The sequence below is a fragment of the Solanum lycopersicum genome, chromosome 1, assembly GCF_036512215.1.
Source record: "Solanum lycopersicum chromosome 1, SLM_r2.1".
Classification (NCBI taxonomy): Eukaryota; Viridiplantae; Streptophyta; class Magnoliopsida; order Solanales; family Solanaceae; genus Solanum; species Solanum lycopersicum.
In genome coordinates this window covers 80,350,320-80,372,509 of record NC_090800.1, presented here as the reverse complement: position 1 = coordinate 80,372,509, position 22,190 = coordinate 80,350,320, and the positions used below count along the sequence as shown (strand labels likewise).

Below are 22,190 nucleotides of genomic sequence, written 5' to 3'. Positions count from 1 at the left end.
CTGTTGAATCATTCAAAAGGAATAAGTAAATAAAGGATAAGAAAAATATTAGGAAATTAAGCACAAGGTGACTGAGAAAAGAAATGTACATCATGTGTGCACAAAATATAAGATGAACATTGCGTAAAGATAATCCAATTGTTATTTCATACAACACAACAAAATACAACGACAACTATGCCTCTATGTCAAACCAATTGAGATCGATTACATAAATCTTCTACGTTGACTCCATTCTAGTTGGACACATTTCAGTCCAAGAGTTTACCTTTAAGCACCGGCTCAGCTTAATTGTTATTGCAACTGCATCGCCAGAGTGAAAAATCACTTCAGATCATTATTATTTGTGATCCTCCCAACTGAAATAAAATGAAACAAAATCAAGAAGTCAAAAATTAGGAAATAGACTCCTAGGGTAGGGGCCTCTGGAGGAGAGAGGAAGGGGAACGTAAACAAAGACAAGTGGAAAAGAATAAACCAGTAAAAGAGAGGATCCTCTACCCTTGGAGCCAGCAGAAAATGCCCAGTTCCCACCCGTAAATTAGAAGTCCAAAAGCTTGCTATTCCTATTAGAAGTGTCCAGAAGCTTGATTTTCCTCAGCCCCTTCCTGACGTAAGGTATCTTCAATCCGAGGATGCTCAGCCTATCAGAAGTAGCTAAAAGCTTGCTTTTCCTATTGACCGTGAGCCTGCTCAAAGCATTCGATGAACTTAGCTATAATACATGACTTCTAAAAATGATTATTTAGGGTCAGCATTATCATTTGCTTAAGCCTAGGTGGGTAGAGTTATCCAGTACCTGCGCTGGTGGAGGTAGCAGATACTTGGTGAAGTATTTGAGGCACGAGCAAGATGGCCTGGTCACCACTGTTATCAAGAGAGCACGGACACCACCATTTCTTTTCACATGGTATCAGAGACTTCATTTACCTGAACTTGGCTCCCATGTTACCACGCTCTAATTGTCCAATCCTGGGTGTATAGGGGGTGTTAGAGTCTCACATCGGTGTGGGTAGGGTTTGTGTGCCTCATTAACAATCCTGACCGCATGAGCTAGCTTTTGGAGTTGACATAAGCCCAAGGTTCAAATCTTAACTTAGAGGTTGGAGATATGGAATGGTGCCTCAGAATGTCCATTCAATTCTAGCCAGCACCTGAATAATGCATGAGAATAGAAACTTCTCAGAACCCAAGGACTCTCGATGAACAAGTAGAGTGCTATTTCCCTTCACATCTTATTAGCCATGATTCATCAACTAAAGAAAAAAAAATGTTAGAAAAGAACATAGAAATAACACTTACTAGACTTCTCAATCTCTTTGTAAGTTGCAAATTGCCTCATTAGCTCTAGTAGTGCCCAATTCAATACCACAATGATGATATGTACAAATCCATTTCAACAATGACATCAAAAGTTCTTCAAGTACAAAATTCTGGTTTGGTGAAAATTAAAATTGTAACGAGTGGAGAGTTCTCTAACTTTGGGATAACTTTCAAGATGGACCAGCTAGCAATAGACAGTCTCCAACATGTCAATGTGGTCATCATATATTGACATGGTCAAGTTCAGACAATGTTTGATTCAATTGAATGGAGGAGCTCTTTAACTATTCTTAGTTTTGACATCCAGCAGAAGTTGGTCCCAATTTTTAAAGGCAAAATCCCAACCTGTATTCATAACATCATCAAACAATTTAATTGCAATTTGCTAGAAGTTCGGAACATAAATTTGAAACCAAATCTACAAAAGCAAAAAACTTAATATCAAGCAACTGTAGGGCAAAAGAAGATCTTACCCAATCACGGCAGAATGAGCGGCTATAGAATTTAGTCCAACTCTAGTAGAGGCAGTTGCAAGTTGAGATTGATCATTGAATCTTTGATAGTAATAACAATAAGCTGATACCAAATAGAAGGACACAAATGATTTGAGACAAATCTTTGAGTCTTTGATAGTTATAGAAGATAACAAGACACTAATGGCAAATAGAAGGAAAGAAAAGATTAACTGCAGATACTTTAGAGTTTGAAGAGTACAACATCAAACAAAAAATACCATGTAATATTCAGATTACTCAACTTATGAGACCCAAACTTCAATGTTTAGCATAATGTCTTTCCTTCTCACTGGTTTCATGGAGATGCTTTTAGAAAAGGTAAAATTCACCCGTATAACACAACTCTTTGATAACTTCGTGGAGATACTTAGAGCCTGTTTAGATTGGCTTAAAAGTTGGTTTAACCTACTTTTAAGTCATTTAGCTTTTGGGGAATGTTTGGCAAAGTTAAAAGTAACTTTAAAACGGGCTCTTACACAATATCTTTATGAACATTCTAGAAGCTCTTTTTATACAATCAAGTCATTATAAGTGAAACTTTATTCTTATGCAACCAATCATTTCAATCTAAGAGGATGGAAAAAGATAAAAGAAAATACTAATGGCATCTTGAAAACTATACAAGTATTATGGTTGATCTGAAGATAATGTATGAGCTTAACATACCTTCAAGATGCAAAATTTCTGATATTAAGATACCTCAGAAACCTCAATGCTTGGAACAATTCTTGGGAGTAGCTTAACTTGAGGCACTGAATTAGATTCATCGTTGCATGGAAGAGAAGCTATCTCATTTTCCAAAATGGAATAAGCATCCGCAAATGCCTACAGAAAGTAACTTTTATTAGAATAGTTATATGCAGCCAATATTCAATGATTATAATTTTTAGCGCGTGTTCTAATCCATTCAGTCAGTCCCAAAATAATCATAACTTAGGAACCAACTTAAACAATATGTCAAACAGAAGCACCCAAAGAAAATACCTAGAGTTTGTTACTTCAGGTTATATTAATTAAATGAAAAAGTAGAGTCACTTCGAGTCATCAAAGTACAGTAGTTCAAGCTATTCCTTAGCGATTGTTCATCTTCCATCACGTTAAAAGAACAAAGTATTTTTAGCTGACTTCTACATATTTGAGGTGTTAAAGAACTATATTGGTGGTTAATGAAATGGGTGGACTCCTTATAAGGCTTGGCAATCCTCCTCCTTTTTAGCTAGCTTTTAGGGTGTGAGTTAGGCCTAAGATAATGCGAGGCATAAGAGGATGTTATGGTCCCCTGATATGGATCTGGTTATGGGGCGTTGTAGTGTGAATCAAATGTGTTCTTCCTACAACCTATGGTGCTGGTTCTTTAAGAGAGAACCTGCGATCTCTTGAGTTTGAAGTACTCAAAAACTTAGTAATTTTCTGCTTAACATTTCATTGAATTCAAATAACTTAAATACAACATTGGTGATTAACCACCCACCTAATAACAAGGAAATAACTTCCCACTATTACTGAAATGAGAAAGTGGAGGAATAACCTCCTTACTGCAAATAAATACTACACAGAAAACAACTGCTACATGGAAAGGGAAATCACTGTTACAGAACATATTACAGAGAACAGAAAATACAGCTACTGATTTAATTTCCATGCATAAAACTGTTGGTAGACTAACAAGGTACTAACAGAGGAATTCATGCTTTTCACTTTTAACTGACGTATGCTACCTTTTCAATAAAAATACATCACATGTCATTCGAGAGATATAATACGAGATTTATGATTCAAGCTTTTACATATGCAAATTACTCCCGAAGTAGAGGAAGCACAGTGTTGGGATTGGAACTTAACAAATTAGTAGAATAGTGAAGTAAACAAACTGATAGAGGGCAGTCGGGCACCACCAAGAGTGGAGCCCAACGCTTAATTCACTTGCATCAACTGTATTAATATAATAAAAATTAACCAATGACAAATCAAAAGCTTCTTTAATCTACTGGTGATTGAGAGATATGTCTGGTTAATTCATTAACCAACACATCCCCGCTACTAGCCAGCCTAGAAGGAATTCCTTGTTGCCAACCTCTTAGGAGATTCAAATACATTTTATCCTATTGATTTTTAAAAGCTAAGAAACCCAAAATATCACAAGTTCTTCATTTTCACCAGACCGACAAGTTTTTCTAGTTCTACTAACATCGTGATGATGACATGAACTTATATTTCATGCTTACTATCCATAGTTCATAACAAATATTTTCTAGAAAATTTACTACAAGCAATTCTAACTAACCTTGATGCATTGGTGTATGCGAAAGCAGTTCCGCCCCACATTATTGGTTGGGTACAGAGGATCATCAATGCAAATTGGATCAATGCTACAAAGTAAAACCAGGGAATAAGAAGGAAGGATAATCATCACAAAAATGGAGCTAGAGATTTACAAGAAACAAAATCAGGAGGTTCAGCAATTTGTCACACCTGCACCCTCGTTCTCTATTTATGTATAAGCCGCTTCCCTGTATTGAGACACGTATTTGACGAGGATCAAACACATTCCTGACAACAAAAAGAAGGCTTTACATCTGCAATACCCTTTTTTGCATCTATTTTTTTAAAGGGAGCAGGGGTATCATAGTGGTTTGGACTTCAGAAATATGAGTCAACTAAAATGTGTGGCTGCTGCTTGTAAGAACCAAATATGAGATAAAATGTTTAAGGAAATACAAGCAGCTCAAACTCACCCAAAGAAGTAGAAAAAGTCCATCAGGAGGCTCCCCAAGTTCTACAAGATAAGATCAAAGTTACACTCAATAAAAGTGTTGTGCATCAGAAGAAAAAAATAAAAGAAGCTTAGTTCTAATTAATTGAAACAAAGTCAACTTCTTCCATAGAGGCACTGCAGCATATAACAAGCTCACCAAGTATAAAATTGTAGGAGCAACCCTATCATATGGCCTCTGTACAAGGCTATCCAACTAACCTGTCCACATAGCAGTTCTGTACAAGCAAAGAGCAGGAGGAGGTGGATTTTTTAATTTTACATTGAATATGCTAGCATTTAAGTTCTACATCTTTCGAGAGAAAGATCAGTATTTGTAGGAGCAACCCTATCATATGGCCTCTGTACAAGGCTATCCAACTAACCTGTCCACATAGCAGTTCTGTACAAGCAAAGAGCAGGAGGAGGTGATTTTTTAATTTTACATTGAATATGCTAGCATTTAAGTTCTACATCTTTCAAGAGAAAGATCAGTTTTGATTATTCAGGTACAATGTAATCCATTATTTATAGTCATGTAGGTAAGACAGCAGATGGGCTCTTTTATACATTTATCTTTCCCTAACATCTAATTTCTAAATGTCGTACCCCAATCCTTGTTCATATGAAGGCATCATAACAAATACATAAAAGTTCAGGGGCTCTGAAGCAGGGCCACTTATATTGCAAAACTTTCAGAGATGGCATGGGAAGTCTTTCATGAACTCGCTTTATATCTCTGACACGCAAGGAGGACGCGATGATCAGGAGAAGCAAAATGAAATTAGGATTTAAACGAAAAATAATAAAGCAAAAAACTAATATGCAATGTCAGAAAAGAATTTGAAAATGAGACTTGCAGCTGAAAGGTGAAGTAACTTCCATGTGATAACTCAGAAAGGTGGTCCATTCCACAAGTCTCTCATAGTGCATCAGACATGCACCTAAAGTTTCTGCTATTTGAACTTGTTGAAGTGTGTAACTATCTCATTTAAAAGCTTAAATTGTTAGAGGAGATAAGTTTCTGCTATTTGAACTTGTTGAAGTGTGTAACAATCTCATTTAAAAGCTTAAATTGTTAGAGGAGAGCATACTTTTAATAGATAATATATTCTCAACATGCCCCCTCACATGCGGGCCTGATTCTTTTTCATGGGTCAAGTATGTAGAAATTCTTTTTAATTTGGGTAGCGGTGAGATTCGATCACATGACCTCTGTCTGTTGTGATGCCATGAGAAGTTAGAAGAAGAAGAGATATTGGGAATTGAATTGATTGATCTCCCTCAAGTTGATGGATTAAATAGTTGTTACAGATAATGTAAATAAGGAAAGAAGATAGAAAATATTACACAATCTCCAAACTGCTTAATTAAAGGGATTAAGAGAATATTCTTATATGTAGATTATTTAATCATACCATATTTTAAATAATTTCATATCTACCAAATAGACCATAAATAACATTCCCCTCAAGCTGGAGCATAAAAGTCATATGTTCATAGCTTGCCACAAATATAGTTAATTCTAGATTCTTGGAGTGATTTTGTAAAAATATCCACCAGTTGATCTTTTGGGTTAACAAAACTTGTGATAAATCCAGACTCAATCTTCTCTCGAATGAAGTGACAATCTATCTCAATGTGCTTCATTCTTTCATGGAAAACTGCATTAGAAGGGATATGTAATGCAGCTTGGTTATCACAAATCAATGTCATCGGTTCAACTCCTCCTACCTTAAATTCTTGGAGAAGTTGTCTCAACCACATAAGCACACACGTTGCTAGTGCCATAGCTCGATATTCCGCCTCTGCACTTGATCTCGCTACGACAGCTTACTTTTTACTTTTACAAGCCTCATCATTATCTCATGTGTGCGGTAGATAACATCTTTAAGTGTGATCTCCAACCCTTCAGTTTCAGTAATTCCATTGAGTATTGAAGTTAAAAAGGCCAACCTCCTCACATAAGCCTTCCTTTTTACCTTGCTACATTATCTTAATTTTTAAAGGAGGAGAGAAAACCAAAAAGATGGAATTCACCTGCTCACTATAGCCTAAAATTAAACTATCAAGCTTAAACCCAAATATGAGAGAAACTCAACTGGCTAGGTTGTTCTGCTGCCACGAAATGTCTCCCTCCGCTTTGTTCTTTGCTGTTGGTGTTTATGGATGATATACACTAATGTCCCTTGTTTAAGCGATCATTTAGATTTTGTCCCTAATATTAAAATTTTGAGCAAATATCACCCTTGGGAAATTACCCTTCCGGACAACATCAGACTCGGGTCTAATTTGTTCATATGTTACAACAAAACACCACACTCATCTAATATTTGCAATAACATACAATATTTTAGACCATGAACGTTTTCTCATCAGATTTCAGTTAGCTCAAAAGAGATCTTTCAATTGTAGTCTAAAAGGCCCACAATCGAAAGAGGAATTAAAAGTGGTTCACTTTCTAAACAGATGTCCCAAATAACCGATGAAAATTTCACAGTATTTACCCAGAAAATCATCTTATGTCGGATCACAGGTTCTTCTTTATATTGTGAAAGGTCTTATGAATGTTTTCATCACAATATGAACAAACCAACAACAAAAACAATGGAGACATCCATCACAATCTATGTTGAACATGTCAGGCTTACTGATGATACCATTAACAATAAAACAGGGGTCAATCGCCAAAAATTAAATGTACAATAAAGAAAACAAAAAAGAAAAAGAAGGATTCAATCATACTTGATCAATTGGTCGACTGTGATGATGTTCATGCTGCAAAAACCGTGTGATCAATAGTACCTATTAAATGGTGAAGACATTTAAGAGACATTCAAACACATTAACATCAAGATCTAGAATGAAATCAAGGGAAGCAAAACATCAGAGGTAAGAATGCCAAGAATTGGAAGACAATTGAATAAGTTTCACTATTTCACTTTTGCTTGAAACAAATGGGTGAAAAGTTTGACAGATGACTAGATTGAATAGATAATGACCACAATGCAGATATTTCCACTTCCCAATGAACAAAATTTCTGTTTGACCTTGAGCTAGACTTAGAGACCACAATCTAATTTCCAGATATTTGCCTCATTCAAGAACTGAAAAATAATGAATCAAGATAGGGAACTCTATAGTCACTCCAGTCAGTATTTCTTGCAATATAATCTTAGATTCTAGAACTTCATCAGAATGCTAGTTAGAATAAGTGAGTCATCTCTTAATGGACTAAATGGATACATCAACCCACTCCTGAAATTCTAATTACATGTAAATCAAGGTAAGGACGTTTAATCTTCAGTCTTCACTGCTAGAATGAATCACTTGTGAGCATAAATATAACTTATGCTGGGAATTTAGGAAAAGGAAGAGAAAGGAGGGAAAATGGTAGTAAAAATAGAGGAGGAGAAAGCTAAGGCGATTTCTATTTACGAATGCATGGTTCAGATAGAAAACAAGAATGAAAAAGAAAATTGTTCGACTTATTTGTTGTCACTGATTTAAATTTCAGTCAAAGAAGAAAATGGTACTCTTTTATTTTCATCCCCTAATTGTTACAGTACCAAAGCAAGAGAAAAGAAAAATCTCTAAGTTGTTCCTTTCTTTCTTTTTTTGTCTCTTCTTTCCAAGCAAAGCATAAGTGTAGCCGACCAACCTCCATCTCTTTTGCTTGGTTTGAGTTGAAACATGGTATGAGTGAAAAATTGTTTGACTTATTTGTAACTGATTAAAATTTTGGGTGAAGATGAAAATGATTCTCTAATTTCTACAGCACCCAAGCAAGAAAAAGAACTCTTCAATCATTCATTTTCTCTGCTTTCTAAGCAAAGGAGTAGTCAGAAAATATCCTTCTTTTGCCTCAACTGCCCTCACTAATCCACACATAATAGAGTGTCAAGAAGGGAATGAAGCAGCTTAGCAAAGCAGTCAGTGCAGGAAATGAGTAGATGGCAGCAAAAGAAGTAGGTGCACTGTATATTCACCATTCATAAATCATAAGATTGAAGGCACTCATAAATATACCAACGTAGGTTATTTTTTGAAAAGTTGAACGGTCAATTGTGGGAGATGGCGGAAAGGCTAGATTTTGGAATGATAGATGACTTGGCAACTCTCCTGTTAAAGATATGTACGGCTCTCTTCAGCATCACCTCTTCCAAGACACTCTTACCTCAGATTTCAGACAAGAGCACTGTTGGCTTATCACTTTAGAGGAACTTAAATGATTAGGAAGCGGATGGACACCTAAGCCTTTTGAACTTACTCAGCAGCACTACCTCAGCCTCTTCTTCATCTGATGTATGATTTGAAAAGGTAAATCAGAGGGCACCTTCTCTTTAAAATCATGCTACTCGATTTCTACTCAAGTTTCATCTCAGAACACTCTCTGGCCATGGAAATCCACATGGAAAGGCATGGCTCCACTTAAGATCAAATCTCAAATGTTTCTCTTGGTTAGTGCCCAAAGTGACATGCCTCAAAGAAGAGGTAATGTAGCTATGTGAATCTGAAGAGGACAAATCCATCGCTTTCATTATTGTAAATTTACTGAAATCTGAAACGTTATTCTCAACATATTTGGCATTTTTGGTGTGCCCAAAACAACTCTACAGTTTTTCCCAGGATGACGGAGAAGAGTATGGAAGAGTGATGTATTTAAGCATAACCAAAAGAACAAACTTGAATATCAAGTAAGAAAATAGTATATAGACAACTGAAACACTTTTAGGTAACTCTACCAGATATTGATGCTGAGAAAGCTTACTAGACAATATGAACTTAAACCGCCTGAATATGACTGGTCAAGACTGCGATCTGCTAGGAACTGTTTTAGCACCAAAGCAAGAGGTGTGGTAGCAGGAAACTGTTCTGTGAGCTCTTTTACCTATCATCGATAATGGAAACACATCATACGATAAATCTACATGCATAACCAATGACAGGCTTGACATAACAAATATCTAAAGTGATAAAGATTAAGAGAATATAGTTCTGAATTTGATCCCACAAGTACTCAGATGCAATCTCTTCAACACATACCAGCTCTGTGGTCTGTAATCCTGTATGAGAAGGCGATTTGAAACTAATATCAAGTCGAACTGCTTTTACATCCTTCACACATTCATTCATCTTAGACCACTGTGGTGAAGATGAGGAATCCGAACAAGTCGAATCAGCCTGAAAAGTATTGCCTTCTTCAACAGTCAACTCAGTTGGTTCAGCTTTTGGTGTTTGTAAATTTGATAGAGACGACGAAATGAGGTCATGTGGAACTTCCACCACAAGCATTATAATTGGTATCTGTAGAAAAATGGAAGCAACATAGTATGGAACAATGACTAAGGAGGTCAAGGTACTTTTTTTGTGATAAAAGAGAGAAGGACAAAGGTATTGCGATTAACATAAAGAAAAACACAAAGCTGATGAGAACCCAGAAGGAAAAGGATTTTGGATTTCAGAGATATTACAGCAGTATTTTCCACGATCTTCAGAGAATCATTTTTTACCCACTCCTGGTTAGCCAGATATCTAGCTGCATGCTGCAAAGTGTTCTATGTCAGCAAGAAGGAGCTCCATTTAGAATAAGCTATATTTGTATCAAATTGGACAACCAAGGGTAAAACAAACTCAATATTCTTGTCTGGTACCCTTTTTTCCGTCCATTTTATAGGGACATGCTTCCCTTTTTAGTTTGTTCCAAAAATAATGACATATTTCTCTTTTCTGAACTATTTCATCTTCACATCCCCATTATACCTTAGTGACTTGTTGAGACCCACATGGTATAAAGTTCACTCTTTTATAAGATAGAAATTGAAAATACATGTGGAACTCTCACACTACTCATCTAAGACTGTGACTATATAGGCAGTTAGATATGCATAAAATGGGCCGTGGGAGTTGCACCCAAGAGTGTGGCCTAGGGAGCAAAGAAGTGGGTTGAAAACCATGAAGTTTTAAGTTTGAATCCCAGCAAAGACAAAACACTAGGTGATTTCTTCTTCTATGGATTTGCAGGTTGGGTTAGACTCAAGTGCCATATCTTTATATATATATATAGTATGATAGTCGGGGATGCTCATATCCCTGTTTGGGCTCCCAATCCATGCTCTAATTGGGCATAGGAGTGAAAGGGGAGGTGGTAGAGTGAGTTAGAGTACCCCATTGGTTGGGCAATGGATTGATGGTCTGCTAATAAAGACTCGAGAAATCCTCCTCTCATCAGCTAGCTGTTGGGGTTAAGTTAAGCCCATGTGTCTCTTCTTCTTTTTTTTGTGGGTGGGGTGGGTGGAGGTGGGGGCGGTTGAGGGTCATGAGGAAAATATTGGTTAATGATTAAAGAACAGCAAGAAGGTTCTCTCCTCTTCTTCTTTTTTTTAGGTCCCGTGCTTTAAGTTTACTCGCTCTTGTTTCACTTTTCAATTTGACCATCTTTCAAAGCTAAATTAGACTAGATTAATTAAATATTTTAAAATCACAATATACATATTCCAAACAATACAAAAAGCATTATAAGTTGCAACTTTTTTTCTCATATCAATATGGTGAAAAAATATATCTTAAATGTTGGTCAAAGAAATGTAGCACTCTCAAAAATGAAACATGACAAGTATTATAGGATGGAGGGAGTACAAAAAGATCATGTCTTTCAAAGCAAGCATAGCATTTCCTCCTTCAATTATTAGAGAAGAATATTCATGTGATCCTGAATACCTGAAGGCATGTTTCTTTGATCCCATTTCGCCCCTCTAAGATCCCAGCTTCTTTAATTGGTTCCTAGGGATGAAAGAAAAGAAAAGAATATAACATGATTTCCTTTCTCCAAGACTCTTTTTCTCCATACCTAAAGATATAACATAAGCACATATTATGCAAGACATGCTTACCAGATTCCTCACAGGAGGAAGAGAGACCACAAGGTCCACATCACTCGATGGGAGTGACAACCCAGTAGCGTTTGAACCAAAAATGTTTGTACGCGATCTAGGCCATAATACTTGTAGAGAACGTGCAACGCGCTTTACAGCCCAATTAATGTAAGGCTTCCTGATCAGATTCTCAGAGGCAACCTTGAATGTCATTACAGATAACCAACAATAAGCATCACATTGCCGGATTTTTTATCCTCAAAATCTGGTAAAATTACTGAAATGATACTGCAGAAGCTACTACTCTCTTGGGACTCTACCTGTTTACAGAAGTTCTCAATTTCATTGTGAAGGCGACTATGGATCATTGAGAGACATGCCTTCTTTGCAGTAGAGTTCAGCGTTTCGGGAGGTTGAAGTGGGAACGCAACATCTGGCTGGAAAAGAAAAAGAATGAACAAAAGTAGCTTTCCACTCAAGCAGACAGAAACATGTGAATAAAGGAGTTATGAAACTGCAAACCGGATTCTCAGATTTGAAATTTACATGTTCTTGATCGCGAGTTAACTGTGAAATTGCGATTAGGCGGTCCTGCAGCAAAGCTCCAGGTAGAGGTTGCGTTAACTGATGGGCTGAGAGACTTTTACTCCTCCAAGCAGGCCAAACTACTTCACTACCATCCATGCGTATACAGGCTTCTTCAAAATTAATTCCATCATGGAACCAACCTTTGACACCCCACTGCCTAGGGCTGGAGCTACCAGACCGAACTGTTGGAAAACCTCTGTGCCTTCTAGAATCACCAACTGGAGAAGGAGGAGGCGGATGAGGAGCACGTGGAACACAGAGGACAACAGGTGATGGAGGCCTCTTGATCCTAGGTTGCTCCCGCCTACTGGGAGGAACACAAGGACTTTTATGATCATGACTGCGCTTAAAATCTGATCTTGATCTCTCCCGAGACATACTGGGAATGACAATGGGTCGTAAAATGGGGTATGCGAGTGAATCCACAGACTTTGCTTCAACTTCAGCGGGCAAACTGGACAAGGATCCTGAAGCATTCTCTACTGTCACTAGATCTGCTGATGATGATGACTGCAGAACCTTGCTGGTAATCTCACTTCCTGGTATAACATAACCAACAGCCTGATGTCCTGAACCTAAAGCATCGAATGGAGAGCAAAAGGAAGCACCAGAAGGAGAAGTCAAACCATTTGTACTGTAGGAAGAAGAGAAGGCAACCATATCATCAACTGCCCTATTCATGTCTGCGTCCCTCCATGCCCATGAGCTATCATCCGAGCTAAGAGAGGGAGGACGTGAAAAATTAGTACCAAGATGATCAGAAGGATTCCAATACATAACACCACCTCCAAAGTACTGATTATAGTCCACCCCGGAAACAGCATGTACCTCTAACTCTTCTTCAGACATCCAGTGATAATCATGGTCTTCACCCACTTCATGTGAATTTGCAAGATCGGAGAAGTCCATTAAGTCACCAGAATACACCCTTTCATCCTCAGTACTCACCACATTGCAGTGCATGCTTTGAGCTGCTATATCTTGCTGGAAAGACGTTCTCCTAGATATAAACCCAGCATCATAATTGCATGTAACTGATGGAGCAGCTAGTCTATTGATACTGCGCACCATTGGGGGCCAATCTAAACTCATTGGCAAAGGTCCAGATATGATTCCAGGGCATCCTGTTTCAATTGAAGAATTTCTTACATGGCGTACGTTGCGTAGAAAAGAATGACGAAAATGACTTTTCCAGTTGCGACTGACATCAAGGTGCAATCTATCAGTAGCCCGTGGGAGATGTGAATCACCGCATGGAAGATGAACAGGAGCTACACTGGGCCACTCATACGAAACATAAGATGGAGAATTCATCGGCCCTGTATCATAAACATCAACACTTCCTTTCTCCTGTAACGAGGTCAAATTTGTGTTGGCATCACCAACTTCAATTTTCTGCTCAAGAAAACCTGCTCTGTTCAATTTTTTGAACTCCTTGCCGTTTGAAAGAGTGCGTCCAGATTCAATCGCAGGCATTACAGAAGATATAGCAGAATCGCCTTCCCTATTGGTAGTTTCCACTGCAACAGCTACCGTTCCATTTTCCATCACTCCCTCTTTGGGCAAATGGTCTGTCAAACAAGGATTCCTGTAACCTTCAAAAGAACCAGCAGAACCAGAATCCCTACTGCTTCGACTCAGAATGCTCATTTCTGGTTCACGTTTCTCATTGTCAATACAAGAATCTTTTGATCCGCTTTGAACAACCGAATCTATTAAAGTGACACAATCAGAACTTGGATCCCTACCTCGGGAGTTGACAGAAATAAAGGACTTCTGAGAATTTCTTTTCGGACATTTACCATCTTCCCCAGAAGTTATCAAGCTAGGGTTCTTAATCTTGTTTCTTTCTTTCCTTTTCTTCCTTGAAGCACTTCTAACAGTTTGATTATCTGGTCCTTCACCCTGTCCATGCAGACAGTCAGTCAGTTACAAACTATTTACAACATAACTTGGATATCTGATACATAGTAGAAAGAGAAGATAATTACAACCATATCGATCAAAGATGGAAGACTCTCTTTAACATGATCCTTCTGCTGTTCTCTGTTGACCGATCCACTGGGCAAACTACTATGTACATTATCGCCACAAAATTTATCGACCAAACCAGTAGACGAACTATTATATACATTATCACAACGCATGGATGTGTCTCCCTTGTCCTGCATATTATTTTAAAAGAAAGTAAGGGAACACATGGTATAGATTTTTTTTTCTTCTTTCTAAAGGAAATTTCTATGGGAAGTCTTCAAGATCAGAGTTGTACCTCAGTGCTTTTAGCAGGCCTCAAACCATCTGTTTTAGGTTTTGGCAAAGAATTTGATTTCTTCACCTTACGGTTTTTCCCTTTTTTCTTACGGTTCGAAGCACCAAGTATCTCTTTGTTTTGCTTTGGTAAGGAATTCAAGTTTTCGTCCTCTAGTAGCTCATACTTTGTACAGTCAAGAGAAATAATCATGAGTAACCCCCGTAATTTTCTTAATATACAATCAGAAAGAGTATTAACAGATTCAAATGAACTAAAGAATAATTTTTCACTATCAGGAGGCTCGCAAACAGAATGTGGACATGCCAACAGCACAGTGGAGATATCCTCAAGCATAAACAAACAATCAAGTAACTGGTTGAATGAACACGAGACTCCAAACACTGATGCATGATGCATGCTCTTTTTTGCAACTCTTGCATCTGACACACTGAGATTCATAAAGTTTCTTCGATCAGACAAAGTAGGATTACCCCTCAGAGGTTGTTCTAGTGTTGAACTGCATAGCCAAGTTTTATCCGCTGAAACACCTCTTGCCCCTTTCAAAGTGTCAGTAATCTGAAAGATATAATTGGAGATTGGACAGCATAAGCCTGTGTCAAACTCTAATGAGCACCTATTAAATATGCAGGAAGAATAGATGACTCTTCCAGCAATAAGAAGATTAAACAGCTGAACTCCTTACATCTCAATCATTTGATTGACATTGTCAGGCAGTACAGGAGTACAATAAGACACATACTAGGAGATATCATTAATGTAATTGTTGCTATTTGTGAAAAAATATGACTTATGGGAAGTATATCAAATCAAAATCAAACAATTATAGGTGGTATGTTATCTAAAATCAATTGCTGCTTTAACATACACGAACAGGAGCAAATATGCTGGGTTTACTGTTTTGCGCTGCTTCTTTCTTTTTCTTCTTCTTGTTTTTTTATTTTATTTTATTTGAGAAATAATGTGGACATGCTGTTTAGAGGTAACTAGAGGAAAAGAGTAGCATATTTTATATTTCAAGTAATTTATAAGGCTTCCCTGGGGGAAAATATAGTTTAACAGTGAAAAAGATGTTATTAAAGATTCAAATAGCCATCAGTAACCAAACACATAGTCACTGACATGCTATGACCACCTAAGTTCTCAGACTCGTGTGCGGATGTCCAGTCCAAGTGTGAATCTAGAGGTATGGTCCTCTAAGATTTAACTTTTAAGATTTGGGAATACGGATCCATGTATGGATACAGGAGCGGTGATAAGGCTAAAATTCAAATATCTAAAATAGAGTGATAAAAGCTAAATTATGAGATATTATGTGGAAAACTTAAGATAGAGAAAAGGAAAGGGAGTGAAAATAGAAATTTATATATATACAAGGTATTCCATTTTCTTCAATTTACCTTTGTTTTTATTTTGATTACATAAATCATTGAATTTGTCCAGAATTTCTCCCTCGAATTTGGTCACAGTACCCAAAACCAGTTGACCGAATCAGGTACGGATCCCCCCAACACACACAGGAGCGGCACCAAAAGTGAATAGTTTGAGCAACTTAGATGACCACAGGACTACTTTAGAAAGAAGAGAGATTTATTTGAAAGGGATGTACATACATAGGGATAGGGTACCTAAAAATCTAAATTCACCAGTAACCAAACACATATTCACTAACATGCTATGACCACCAAAGTTTTGGACTCGGGTGTGAATGTCCCGTACAGGTGTGAATTTAGAGGTAGGGTCCTCTAAGATCTAAATTTTAAGATTTAGGGACACAGATCCATGTATGGATACAGGTGCGGGGATAAGGCTAAAATAATTCAAATATCTAAAAATACAGGGATGAAACCAAAATTATGAGATATTATGTGGAAAACTTAAGGAGAAAATATTGATCAAATATGGAGAATATTCAGCAGCCTTAGGAAGATCACTTGGGTGAAACCATGAAACATAGTACAACTTCTAAATTGTTGGATCATGTGGGCAATACTACAATTAAGGAGGAGAGATGGAAGATTGTCCCAGCTGGTATATGGTGGACAGTGTGGAAAGAAAGGAATCAAAGATGTTTTGAGCAAGAAGAACAATTTGAAAAAATTTCAAGATGAATGCTCTTTATTATTTTTGGTGTAAACAGAAAGTTTTAGTACAGGCAGAAGAACTTTTTGATGTTTTAGACTATTTGTGACAAACAACACAGATGGAGTCATCCATCTGTGTAGTTTGAATACTTTTGGAAGGGGGGCTGCTTTGATGTAGTATACCAGTGGATAAACAGAAGAAAAAGTTGCCATTCCAAAAAAAAAATATTGATCAAGAGGAGAATCCTCTAAGGAGATAAAAGGGAAGGGAGTGAAAATCGAAATTTATATATACAAAGGTATTCCATTTTCTTCAATTTACCTTCGTTTTTGTTTTGATTACATAAATCATTGAATTTGTCCAGAATTTCTCCATCGAATTTGTTCAAAGTACCCAAAACTAGTTGACAGAATCGAGTACGGATTTCACACCCACACCCCAGCACCAAAAGTGAAGAGTCCGAGCAACTTAATGACCACAGGACTACTTTAAAAAGAAGAGAGATATTATTTAAGATGGATGTACATAGATAGGGATAGGGTACCTAAAAAATATAAATCTACCAGTAACCAAACACATATTCATCGACATGGCTCTGACCACCTAAGTTTCGGACTCGGGTTCGTATGTCCGGTACAGGAGGAATCTAGAGGTAGGGTCCTCTAAGATCTAAATTTTAAGATCTGGAATACGGATCCATGTATGGACACAGGCAGGGGCATAGGCACATGTATGTCAGGGTGTCAAATTGGACAACCTTTGTCGGAAAAAAATACAGCATATACAAGTAAAATGATACATGAGGTGATTAAATAGCATATATTGGACACCCTTGACATAATAGGTTATTATAACCTAGTGGTTTAAGATGTCTTGAATGTTTGTTTAGACACCTTTAACGAGCAGTGAGCTAGTGCTCGCATGTTCAAATCTCACCACCAACAATTTTTTTCCTTTTTAAAAAGAGATTTTATTGTTTAATTTTTCGACCCTCTTCGTGAAATTCCTAGCTCCGTCACTAGATACAGATGCGGGGATAAGGCTAAAATAATTCAAATATCTAAAAAATTTGGACCCTCTTCGTGAAATTCCTAGCTTCGCCACAGGATACAGGTGCGGGGATAAGGCTAAAATAATTCAAATATCTAAAAATAGAGGGATGAAACCTAAATTATGAGATATTATATGGAAAACTTAAGGAGAAAATATTGATCAAGAGAACAATCTTGTAAGGAGATAAAAGGAAAGGGAGTGAACATAGAAATGTATATACACAAGGTATTCCATTTTCTAACACCTTAGTTTTTATTTTGATTAAATAAATCATTGAATTTGTCCAGAATTTCTCCATCGAATTTGGTCAAAGTACCCAAAACCAATTGACTGAATCAAGTATGGATCCCACACCCACACGACACGAGGGGCGGCACCAAAAATGAAGAGTCCGAGCTACTTTAGATGACCACAGGACTACTTTAGAAAGAAGAGAGACATTATTTAAAAGGGATGTACATACATAGGTATAGGGTACCTAAAAATCTAAATCAGTTATAGTTTGAATTGACTCAACCAATTGATAAAGCATGAGAAAAAGAAACAACAGCGTGAACCTACTATTCAATTCTATGAAAAGGTAGAGACACATCTTAGTTAAGAAGTTGCATGATTTGATAATTTAGTTAATTATCATGAATGCCTGCAGTTCATACTCTCTTTTGCTTTTCCAAATCAAATAGGCCTCCTCAACATTATCTTTAAATTTCCTTTATTACATCTGAGCTAATTTTTGGATACAGATTTTAGCCTACTTGCAAATCTTAGCCACTTGTTGTTTAGATAGATTCCCGAGGATTCTAAAATGTGTACTTCCCATTTAACAAGCTATTTACTATTCCAAAATGTCTCATTATCTCTTTCCTATTAGGGGGAAAGTTCAGCTTTTTAACATCCATGAATGAAAATGCCACCACATACACAAATTGAAACATATTGTAATCTCATTGAATGAACTCGTAGCACATTAAACAGCAATGTAGCACCAAATAACAAACATAGAACAATCTGCTAGTCAAGAAAAACGCTCAAATATAAAGAAGTACCAGTGATTTTGCTGCCTTCCCTAAGCCATTACGAAGAATCTTGACCCTTGTTGCCTCATCTAACTTACCCCACCAGTCTACACACCCTTTCTTCCTCCAAAATGCATTTGCCCCTACACCTACAGAATTCACCTTATCTTTCAGCTTTACACCTCTCTTTTTCCCATTATTATGATTCAACCATGCCAATCGTAACGCCACCTCCAACCTATTCGCCACAAAAGCCTCGATGCTATAATAACCCTTCTCTTTCAACCACCCCAATTCCACCCATTCTGAGCTCAACCCACTTTCTTCCCCTCTCAAAAACTTCCTATTCGTAACACCATCCATTGCATTCACAAAAGTATCCACATTTCCAACAAATTCCTCACTTACAGTCAAAGCATCAACAAAATCCAACAAACCCGAAACCCCATTTTCCCCTTCTCCTTCTTTCGAGTTGAAAATCCGTACAGACTGACGAACTCGCCTTTCTGACTCATTGGACTCCGCAACTCGAGCTAATAACCCATGAGACTTCCTGAAACAAACGCTTGGAAGATCAGAACCATCTGAAGGCATGTCAGGTAGGATGAAGAAAAACCCATGACCATTGGATTGAAGTTTACCAAGCATTTGCAACAGGATTTGAACGAAATTCGAGTGAACAATTGTGAGATGAGCTTGGCGTTGAGGAATCGAAAGGGAAGAGAACCATTTGATCAGCGATGATCTAGGGTTAGGGTTATGATTAGGAAATGGAGGTTTTTGTGAATTGTAGAGAGAAATGTGAGATGTGAGGGAATCAAAAAGCTGCTGTCTTGAATTGTTCATAGATTTTTGGGGCAAAGGCGAACTAAAGTTCGATTTTTTCATTTTTTTTTTCAGGTGAATTTTGTGAAGATTCTCAGGTGGTTGCAGTAGCAGTAGCAGCGATGATCATGTAGAAGACGATAATCAAAGCAACAATCGCGGTTCATGTGAAGAGATTATTCCGTATTTGCTGACCTTTGTTTCGTATTTATACTGAAAAAAACTACAAGGGCCAAAAGGAAGTAAATTTCTTATGCTTTCACTTGGAATTCTTCTGAAATTAAATTTTTACTAAATATTATCCAAACAATTCAAATACAGAAAGTTTGGTAAGAAGAAGCTAAAAGAAGAGGTTTTATTTTTAATTTTTAATTTTTTTTTAATTATGTTCTAGAGAAAATCTTCAATTTAAATGAAAATTAATGATAGTTGAAAACTAATGAAAAAAAATTATGGCGTTGGCGACTAGATTAACGTGTACTCTCTCAACTAATTTATGGTTAGACCTGCGAGCGTGATAATAAATTAGTCTCGCATTATATTGGAATTGATGTTCAAATTCGAAATCTTTACGTTGTTTCTTTTGTGATTGGATTTTTCCTTTACGACAATGATTTAGATTGTTATAATTTGCAAACACGACATCAAGTAATCTAGTGATAAAGACAGTATCGATTATGCTCGCTTTATATTGGAATTAACATTCAGATTCAAAATCTCCACATTATTTTTATGATTGGATCTTCCCTTTACGATAATGATTTATGTATAGACTGTTATAATCTGCAAGCGAATATCAAGTAATCTAGCGATAAAGACGGTGACGAATTAGATTCGCATTATATTGGAATTGACATTCAAATTCAAAATCTTCACATTTTTGTTTTTATGACTGAATCTTCCCTTTATGATAATGATATATGGATATAATGTTATAATCTGCAAGCGTTATATCAAGTAATCTAGTGATAAAGGCGGGGACGGATTAAGCTCACATTATATTGAAATTGACATTCAGATTCAAAATCTTTATGTTGTTATTTTATGAATAAATCTTCCCTATACGATAATGATGTTTATCTGCAAGCACGTTATCAAGTAATCTAGCGATAAAGACGGGGACGGATTAGGTTCGCATTATATAGGAATTGACATTCAAATTTGAAATCTTCACGTTGTTGTTTTTATGATTGAATCTTCCCTTTTTGATAATGATTTATGGATAGACTGTTATAATCTGCAAGCATTGTATCAAGTAATCTAGCGATAAAGACGGGAATAGATTAGACTCACATTATATCGAAATTGACATTTAGATTTTCAAAATCTTCACGTTGTTGTTTTTATGACTAAATCTTCCTTTTACGACAATGATTTATGGATAGACTCATATAGTCTGCAATCGCGATATCTAGTTATCTAGTGATAAAAAGAGGGACGAATAGGCTCACATTATATTAAATTGACATTCAGATTCAAAATATCCACGTTGTTGTTTTTATGACTGGATCTTCCCTTTACGATAATTATTTGTGGGTAGACTGTTATAATGTGCAAGCGCGATATCAAGTAATCTAGTGATAATACAGGGTCGGATTATGCTTGCTTTAATTGAAATTGACATTCAGATTTAAAATCTTCACGTTGTTATTTTTGTGACTGAATCTTTCCTTAACGATAATGATTTATGGATAGATTGTTATAATGTGCAAGTGCGGTATCAAATAATTTAGCGATAAAGACGGGGACGGATTAGGCTCTCATTATATAGAAATTGTCATTCAGATTCAAAATCTTCACGTTATTTTTATGACTGAATCTTTCCTTTATGATAATGTAACCATTAAAGTTAGATAAGTAGTATTGTATTATTGTTTTATGTTATTGAAGTTAGAAATAATTTTTTGCTTTTGAAAAAGTGAGATTACGTGAGTATATATTTGTCGTATAGAACTTATTTTAGATTTGACGTCGAAAGTAAAGAAATATAATAAAATTGGGATTGATGGGGTAGGTAACAAAAGCGCAAACAAGTTGATATTTAAAGTCTTCGAGGAACTATCGTCAAAATTTGGTTTCAAATTATTTTTTAGAATTATAATAAAATATTTTTACAGAACATAATTGTTATATAAAAAAGTTCGATGATCGTAAAATGTAAAGCTATATTCAGATACTTAAGAAATTTGTTGCAACCAATAGAATCCTTTATTCATGAAGCAGAAGTAATTTGTTTAGTATTACAACCATCGCAAGTATCATTTCTAATATATCGATAAGGCAGGCTCGGATACACAGAGTATATCATAGACACTTAAAAAATTGTTGGACACATGAAAATCTCTTACAACCAATACAATCTTTTATTCATGAAGAATTTGTCTAGAATTACAACCATCACAAGTATCATTTTAATATATTGATGAGGCAGACTCAGACACATTGAGTACATCACATATATCATATCTTTACTGAATATAAAATTGGATATATATGTTTTAAAATGTTAAAAAATTACGATCTCAACACTATAAAATGAACCAATAAGTTATCATAATTTTCTAAGTCTCCCTCCTTCTGGATTGGTTTATAAGATATGAGAAGCCAAAATACTTTGATATCTTTTTATTGGAAAAGAAAACTATCTTCTTCCTTTTTCAAATATTACTTGAACTAGGTGAAAATTTTCGAAAACACTAGGAGGTTTCAAGTATGTAACATTGTGCACAAGATAACACAAGCAAAATACTAGAAGTCGATGTCAAATCTCGTGTATAAGCAAAAACAGAACTACATGAGACACATTTATATGAGATAATTGTTGTTTCACTAAAGCAGCTGCAATGAAAGTTTGGTGGATATAATTGCCTGGAATACATACTGGTATAA

General features: G+C 36.3%; 1 protein-coding gene across 9 annotated transcripts; it reads right to left on the bottom strand.

Annotated features, from left to right (window-relative positions):
- Nucleotides 1–48: 48 nt before the first annotated feature.
- Nucleotides 49–19,614, bottom strand: LOC101252827 (uncharacterized). Of its 9 annotated transcripts, none has more exons than XM_026031678.2 (21): nt 18,507–19,614; nt 14,323–14,880; nt 14,048–14,218; nt 12,680–13,958; nt 12,012–12,592; nt 11,786–11,902; nt 11,484–11,666; nt 11,311–11,373; nt 10,065–10,136; nt 9,637–9,897; nt 9,362–9,481; nt 7,336–7,395; nt 4,574–4,614; nt 4,311–4,388; nt 4,123–4,207; nt 2,505–2,663; nt 1,797–1,899; nt 1,303–1,668; nt 800–1,154; nt 502–689; nt 49–359 (listed from the first exon to the last, which is right to left on the bottom strand). In XM_026031678.2, exons 1-16 carry the CDS (start codon nt 19,362–19,364, stop codon nt 2,529–2,531), a joined length of 4,662 nt encoding a protein of 1,553 aa, XP_025887463.1. In that variant the 5' UTR covers nt 19,365–19,614; the 3' UTR covers nt 49–359; nt 502–689; nt 800–1,154; nt 1,303–1,668; nt 1,797–1,899; nt 2,505–2,528. The 9 variants fall into 9 exon arrangements, with proteins under 9 accessions (XP_025887463.1, XP_025887468.1, XP_069143329.1 ...); XM_026031683.2 differs by having other exon boundaries at nt 12,012–13,705; nt 13,802–13,958; XM_069287228.1 differs by having other exon boundaries at nt 1,797–2,663; nt 12,680–13,705; nt 13,802–13,958.
- Between the last annotated feature and the right edge of the window lie 2,576 nt (nt 19,615–22,190).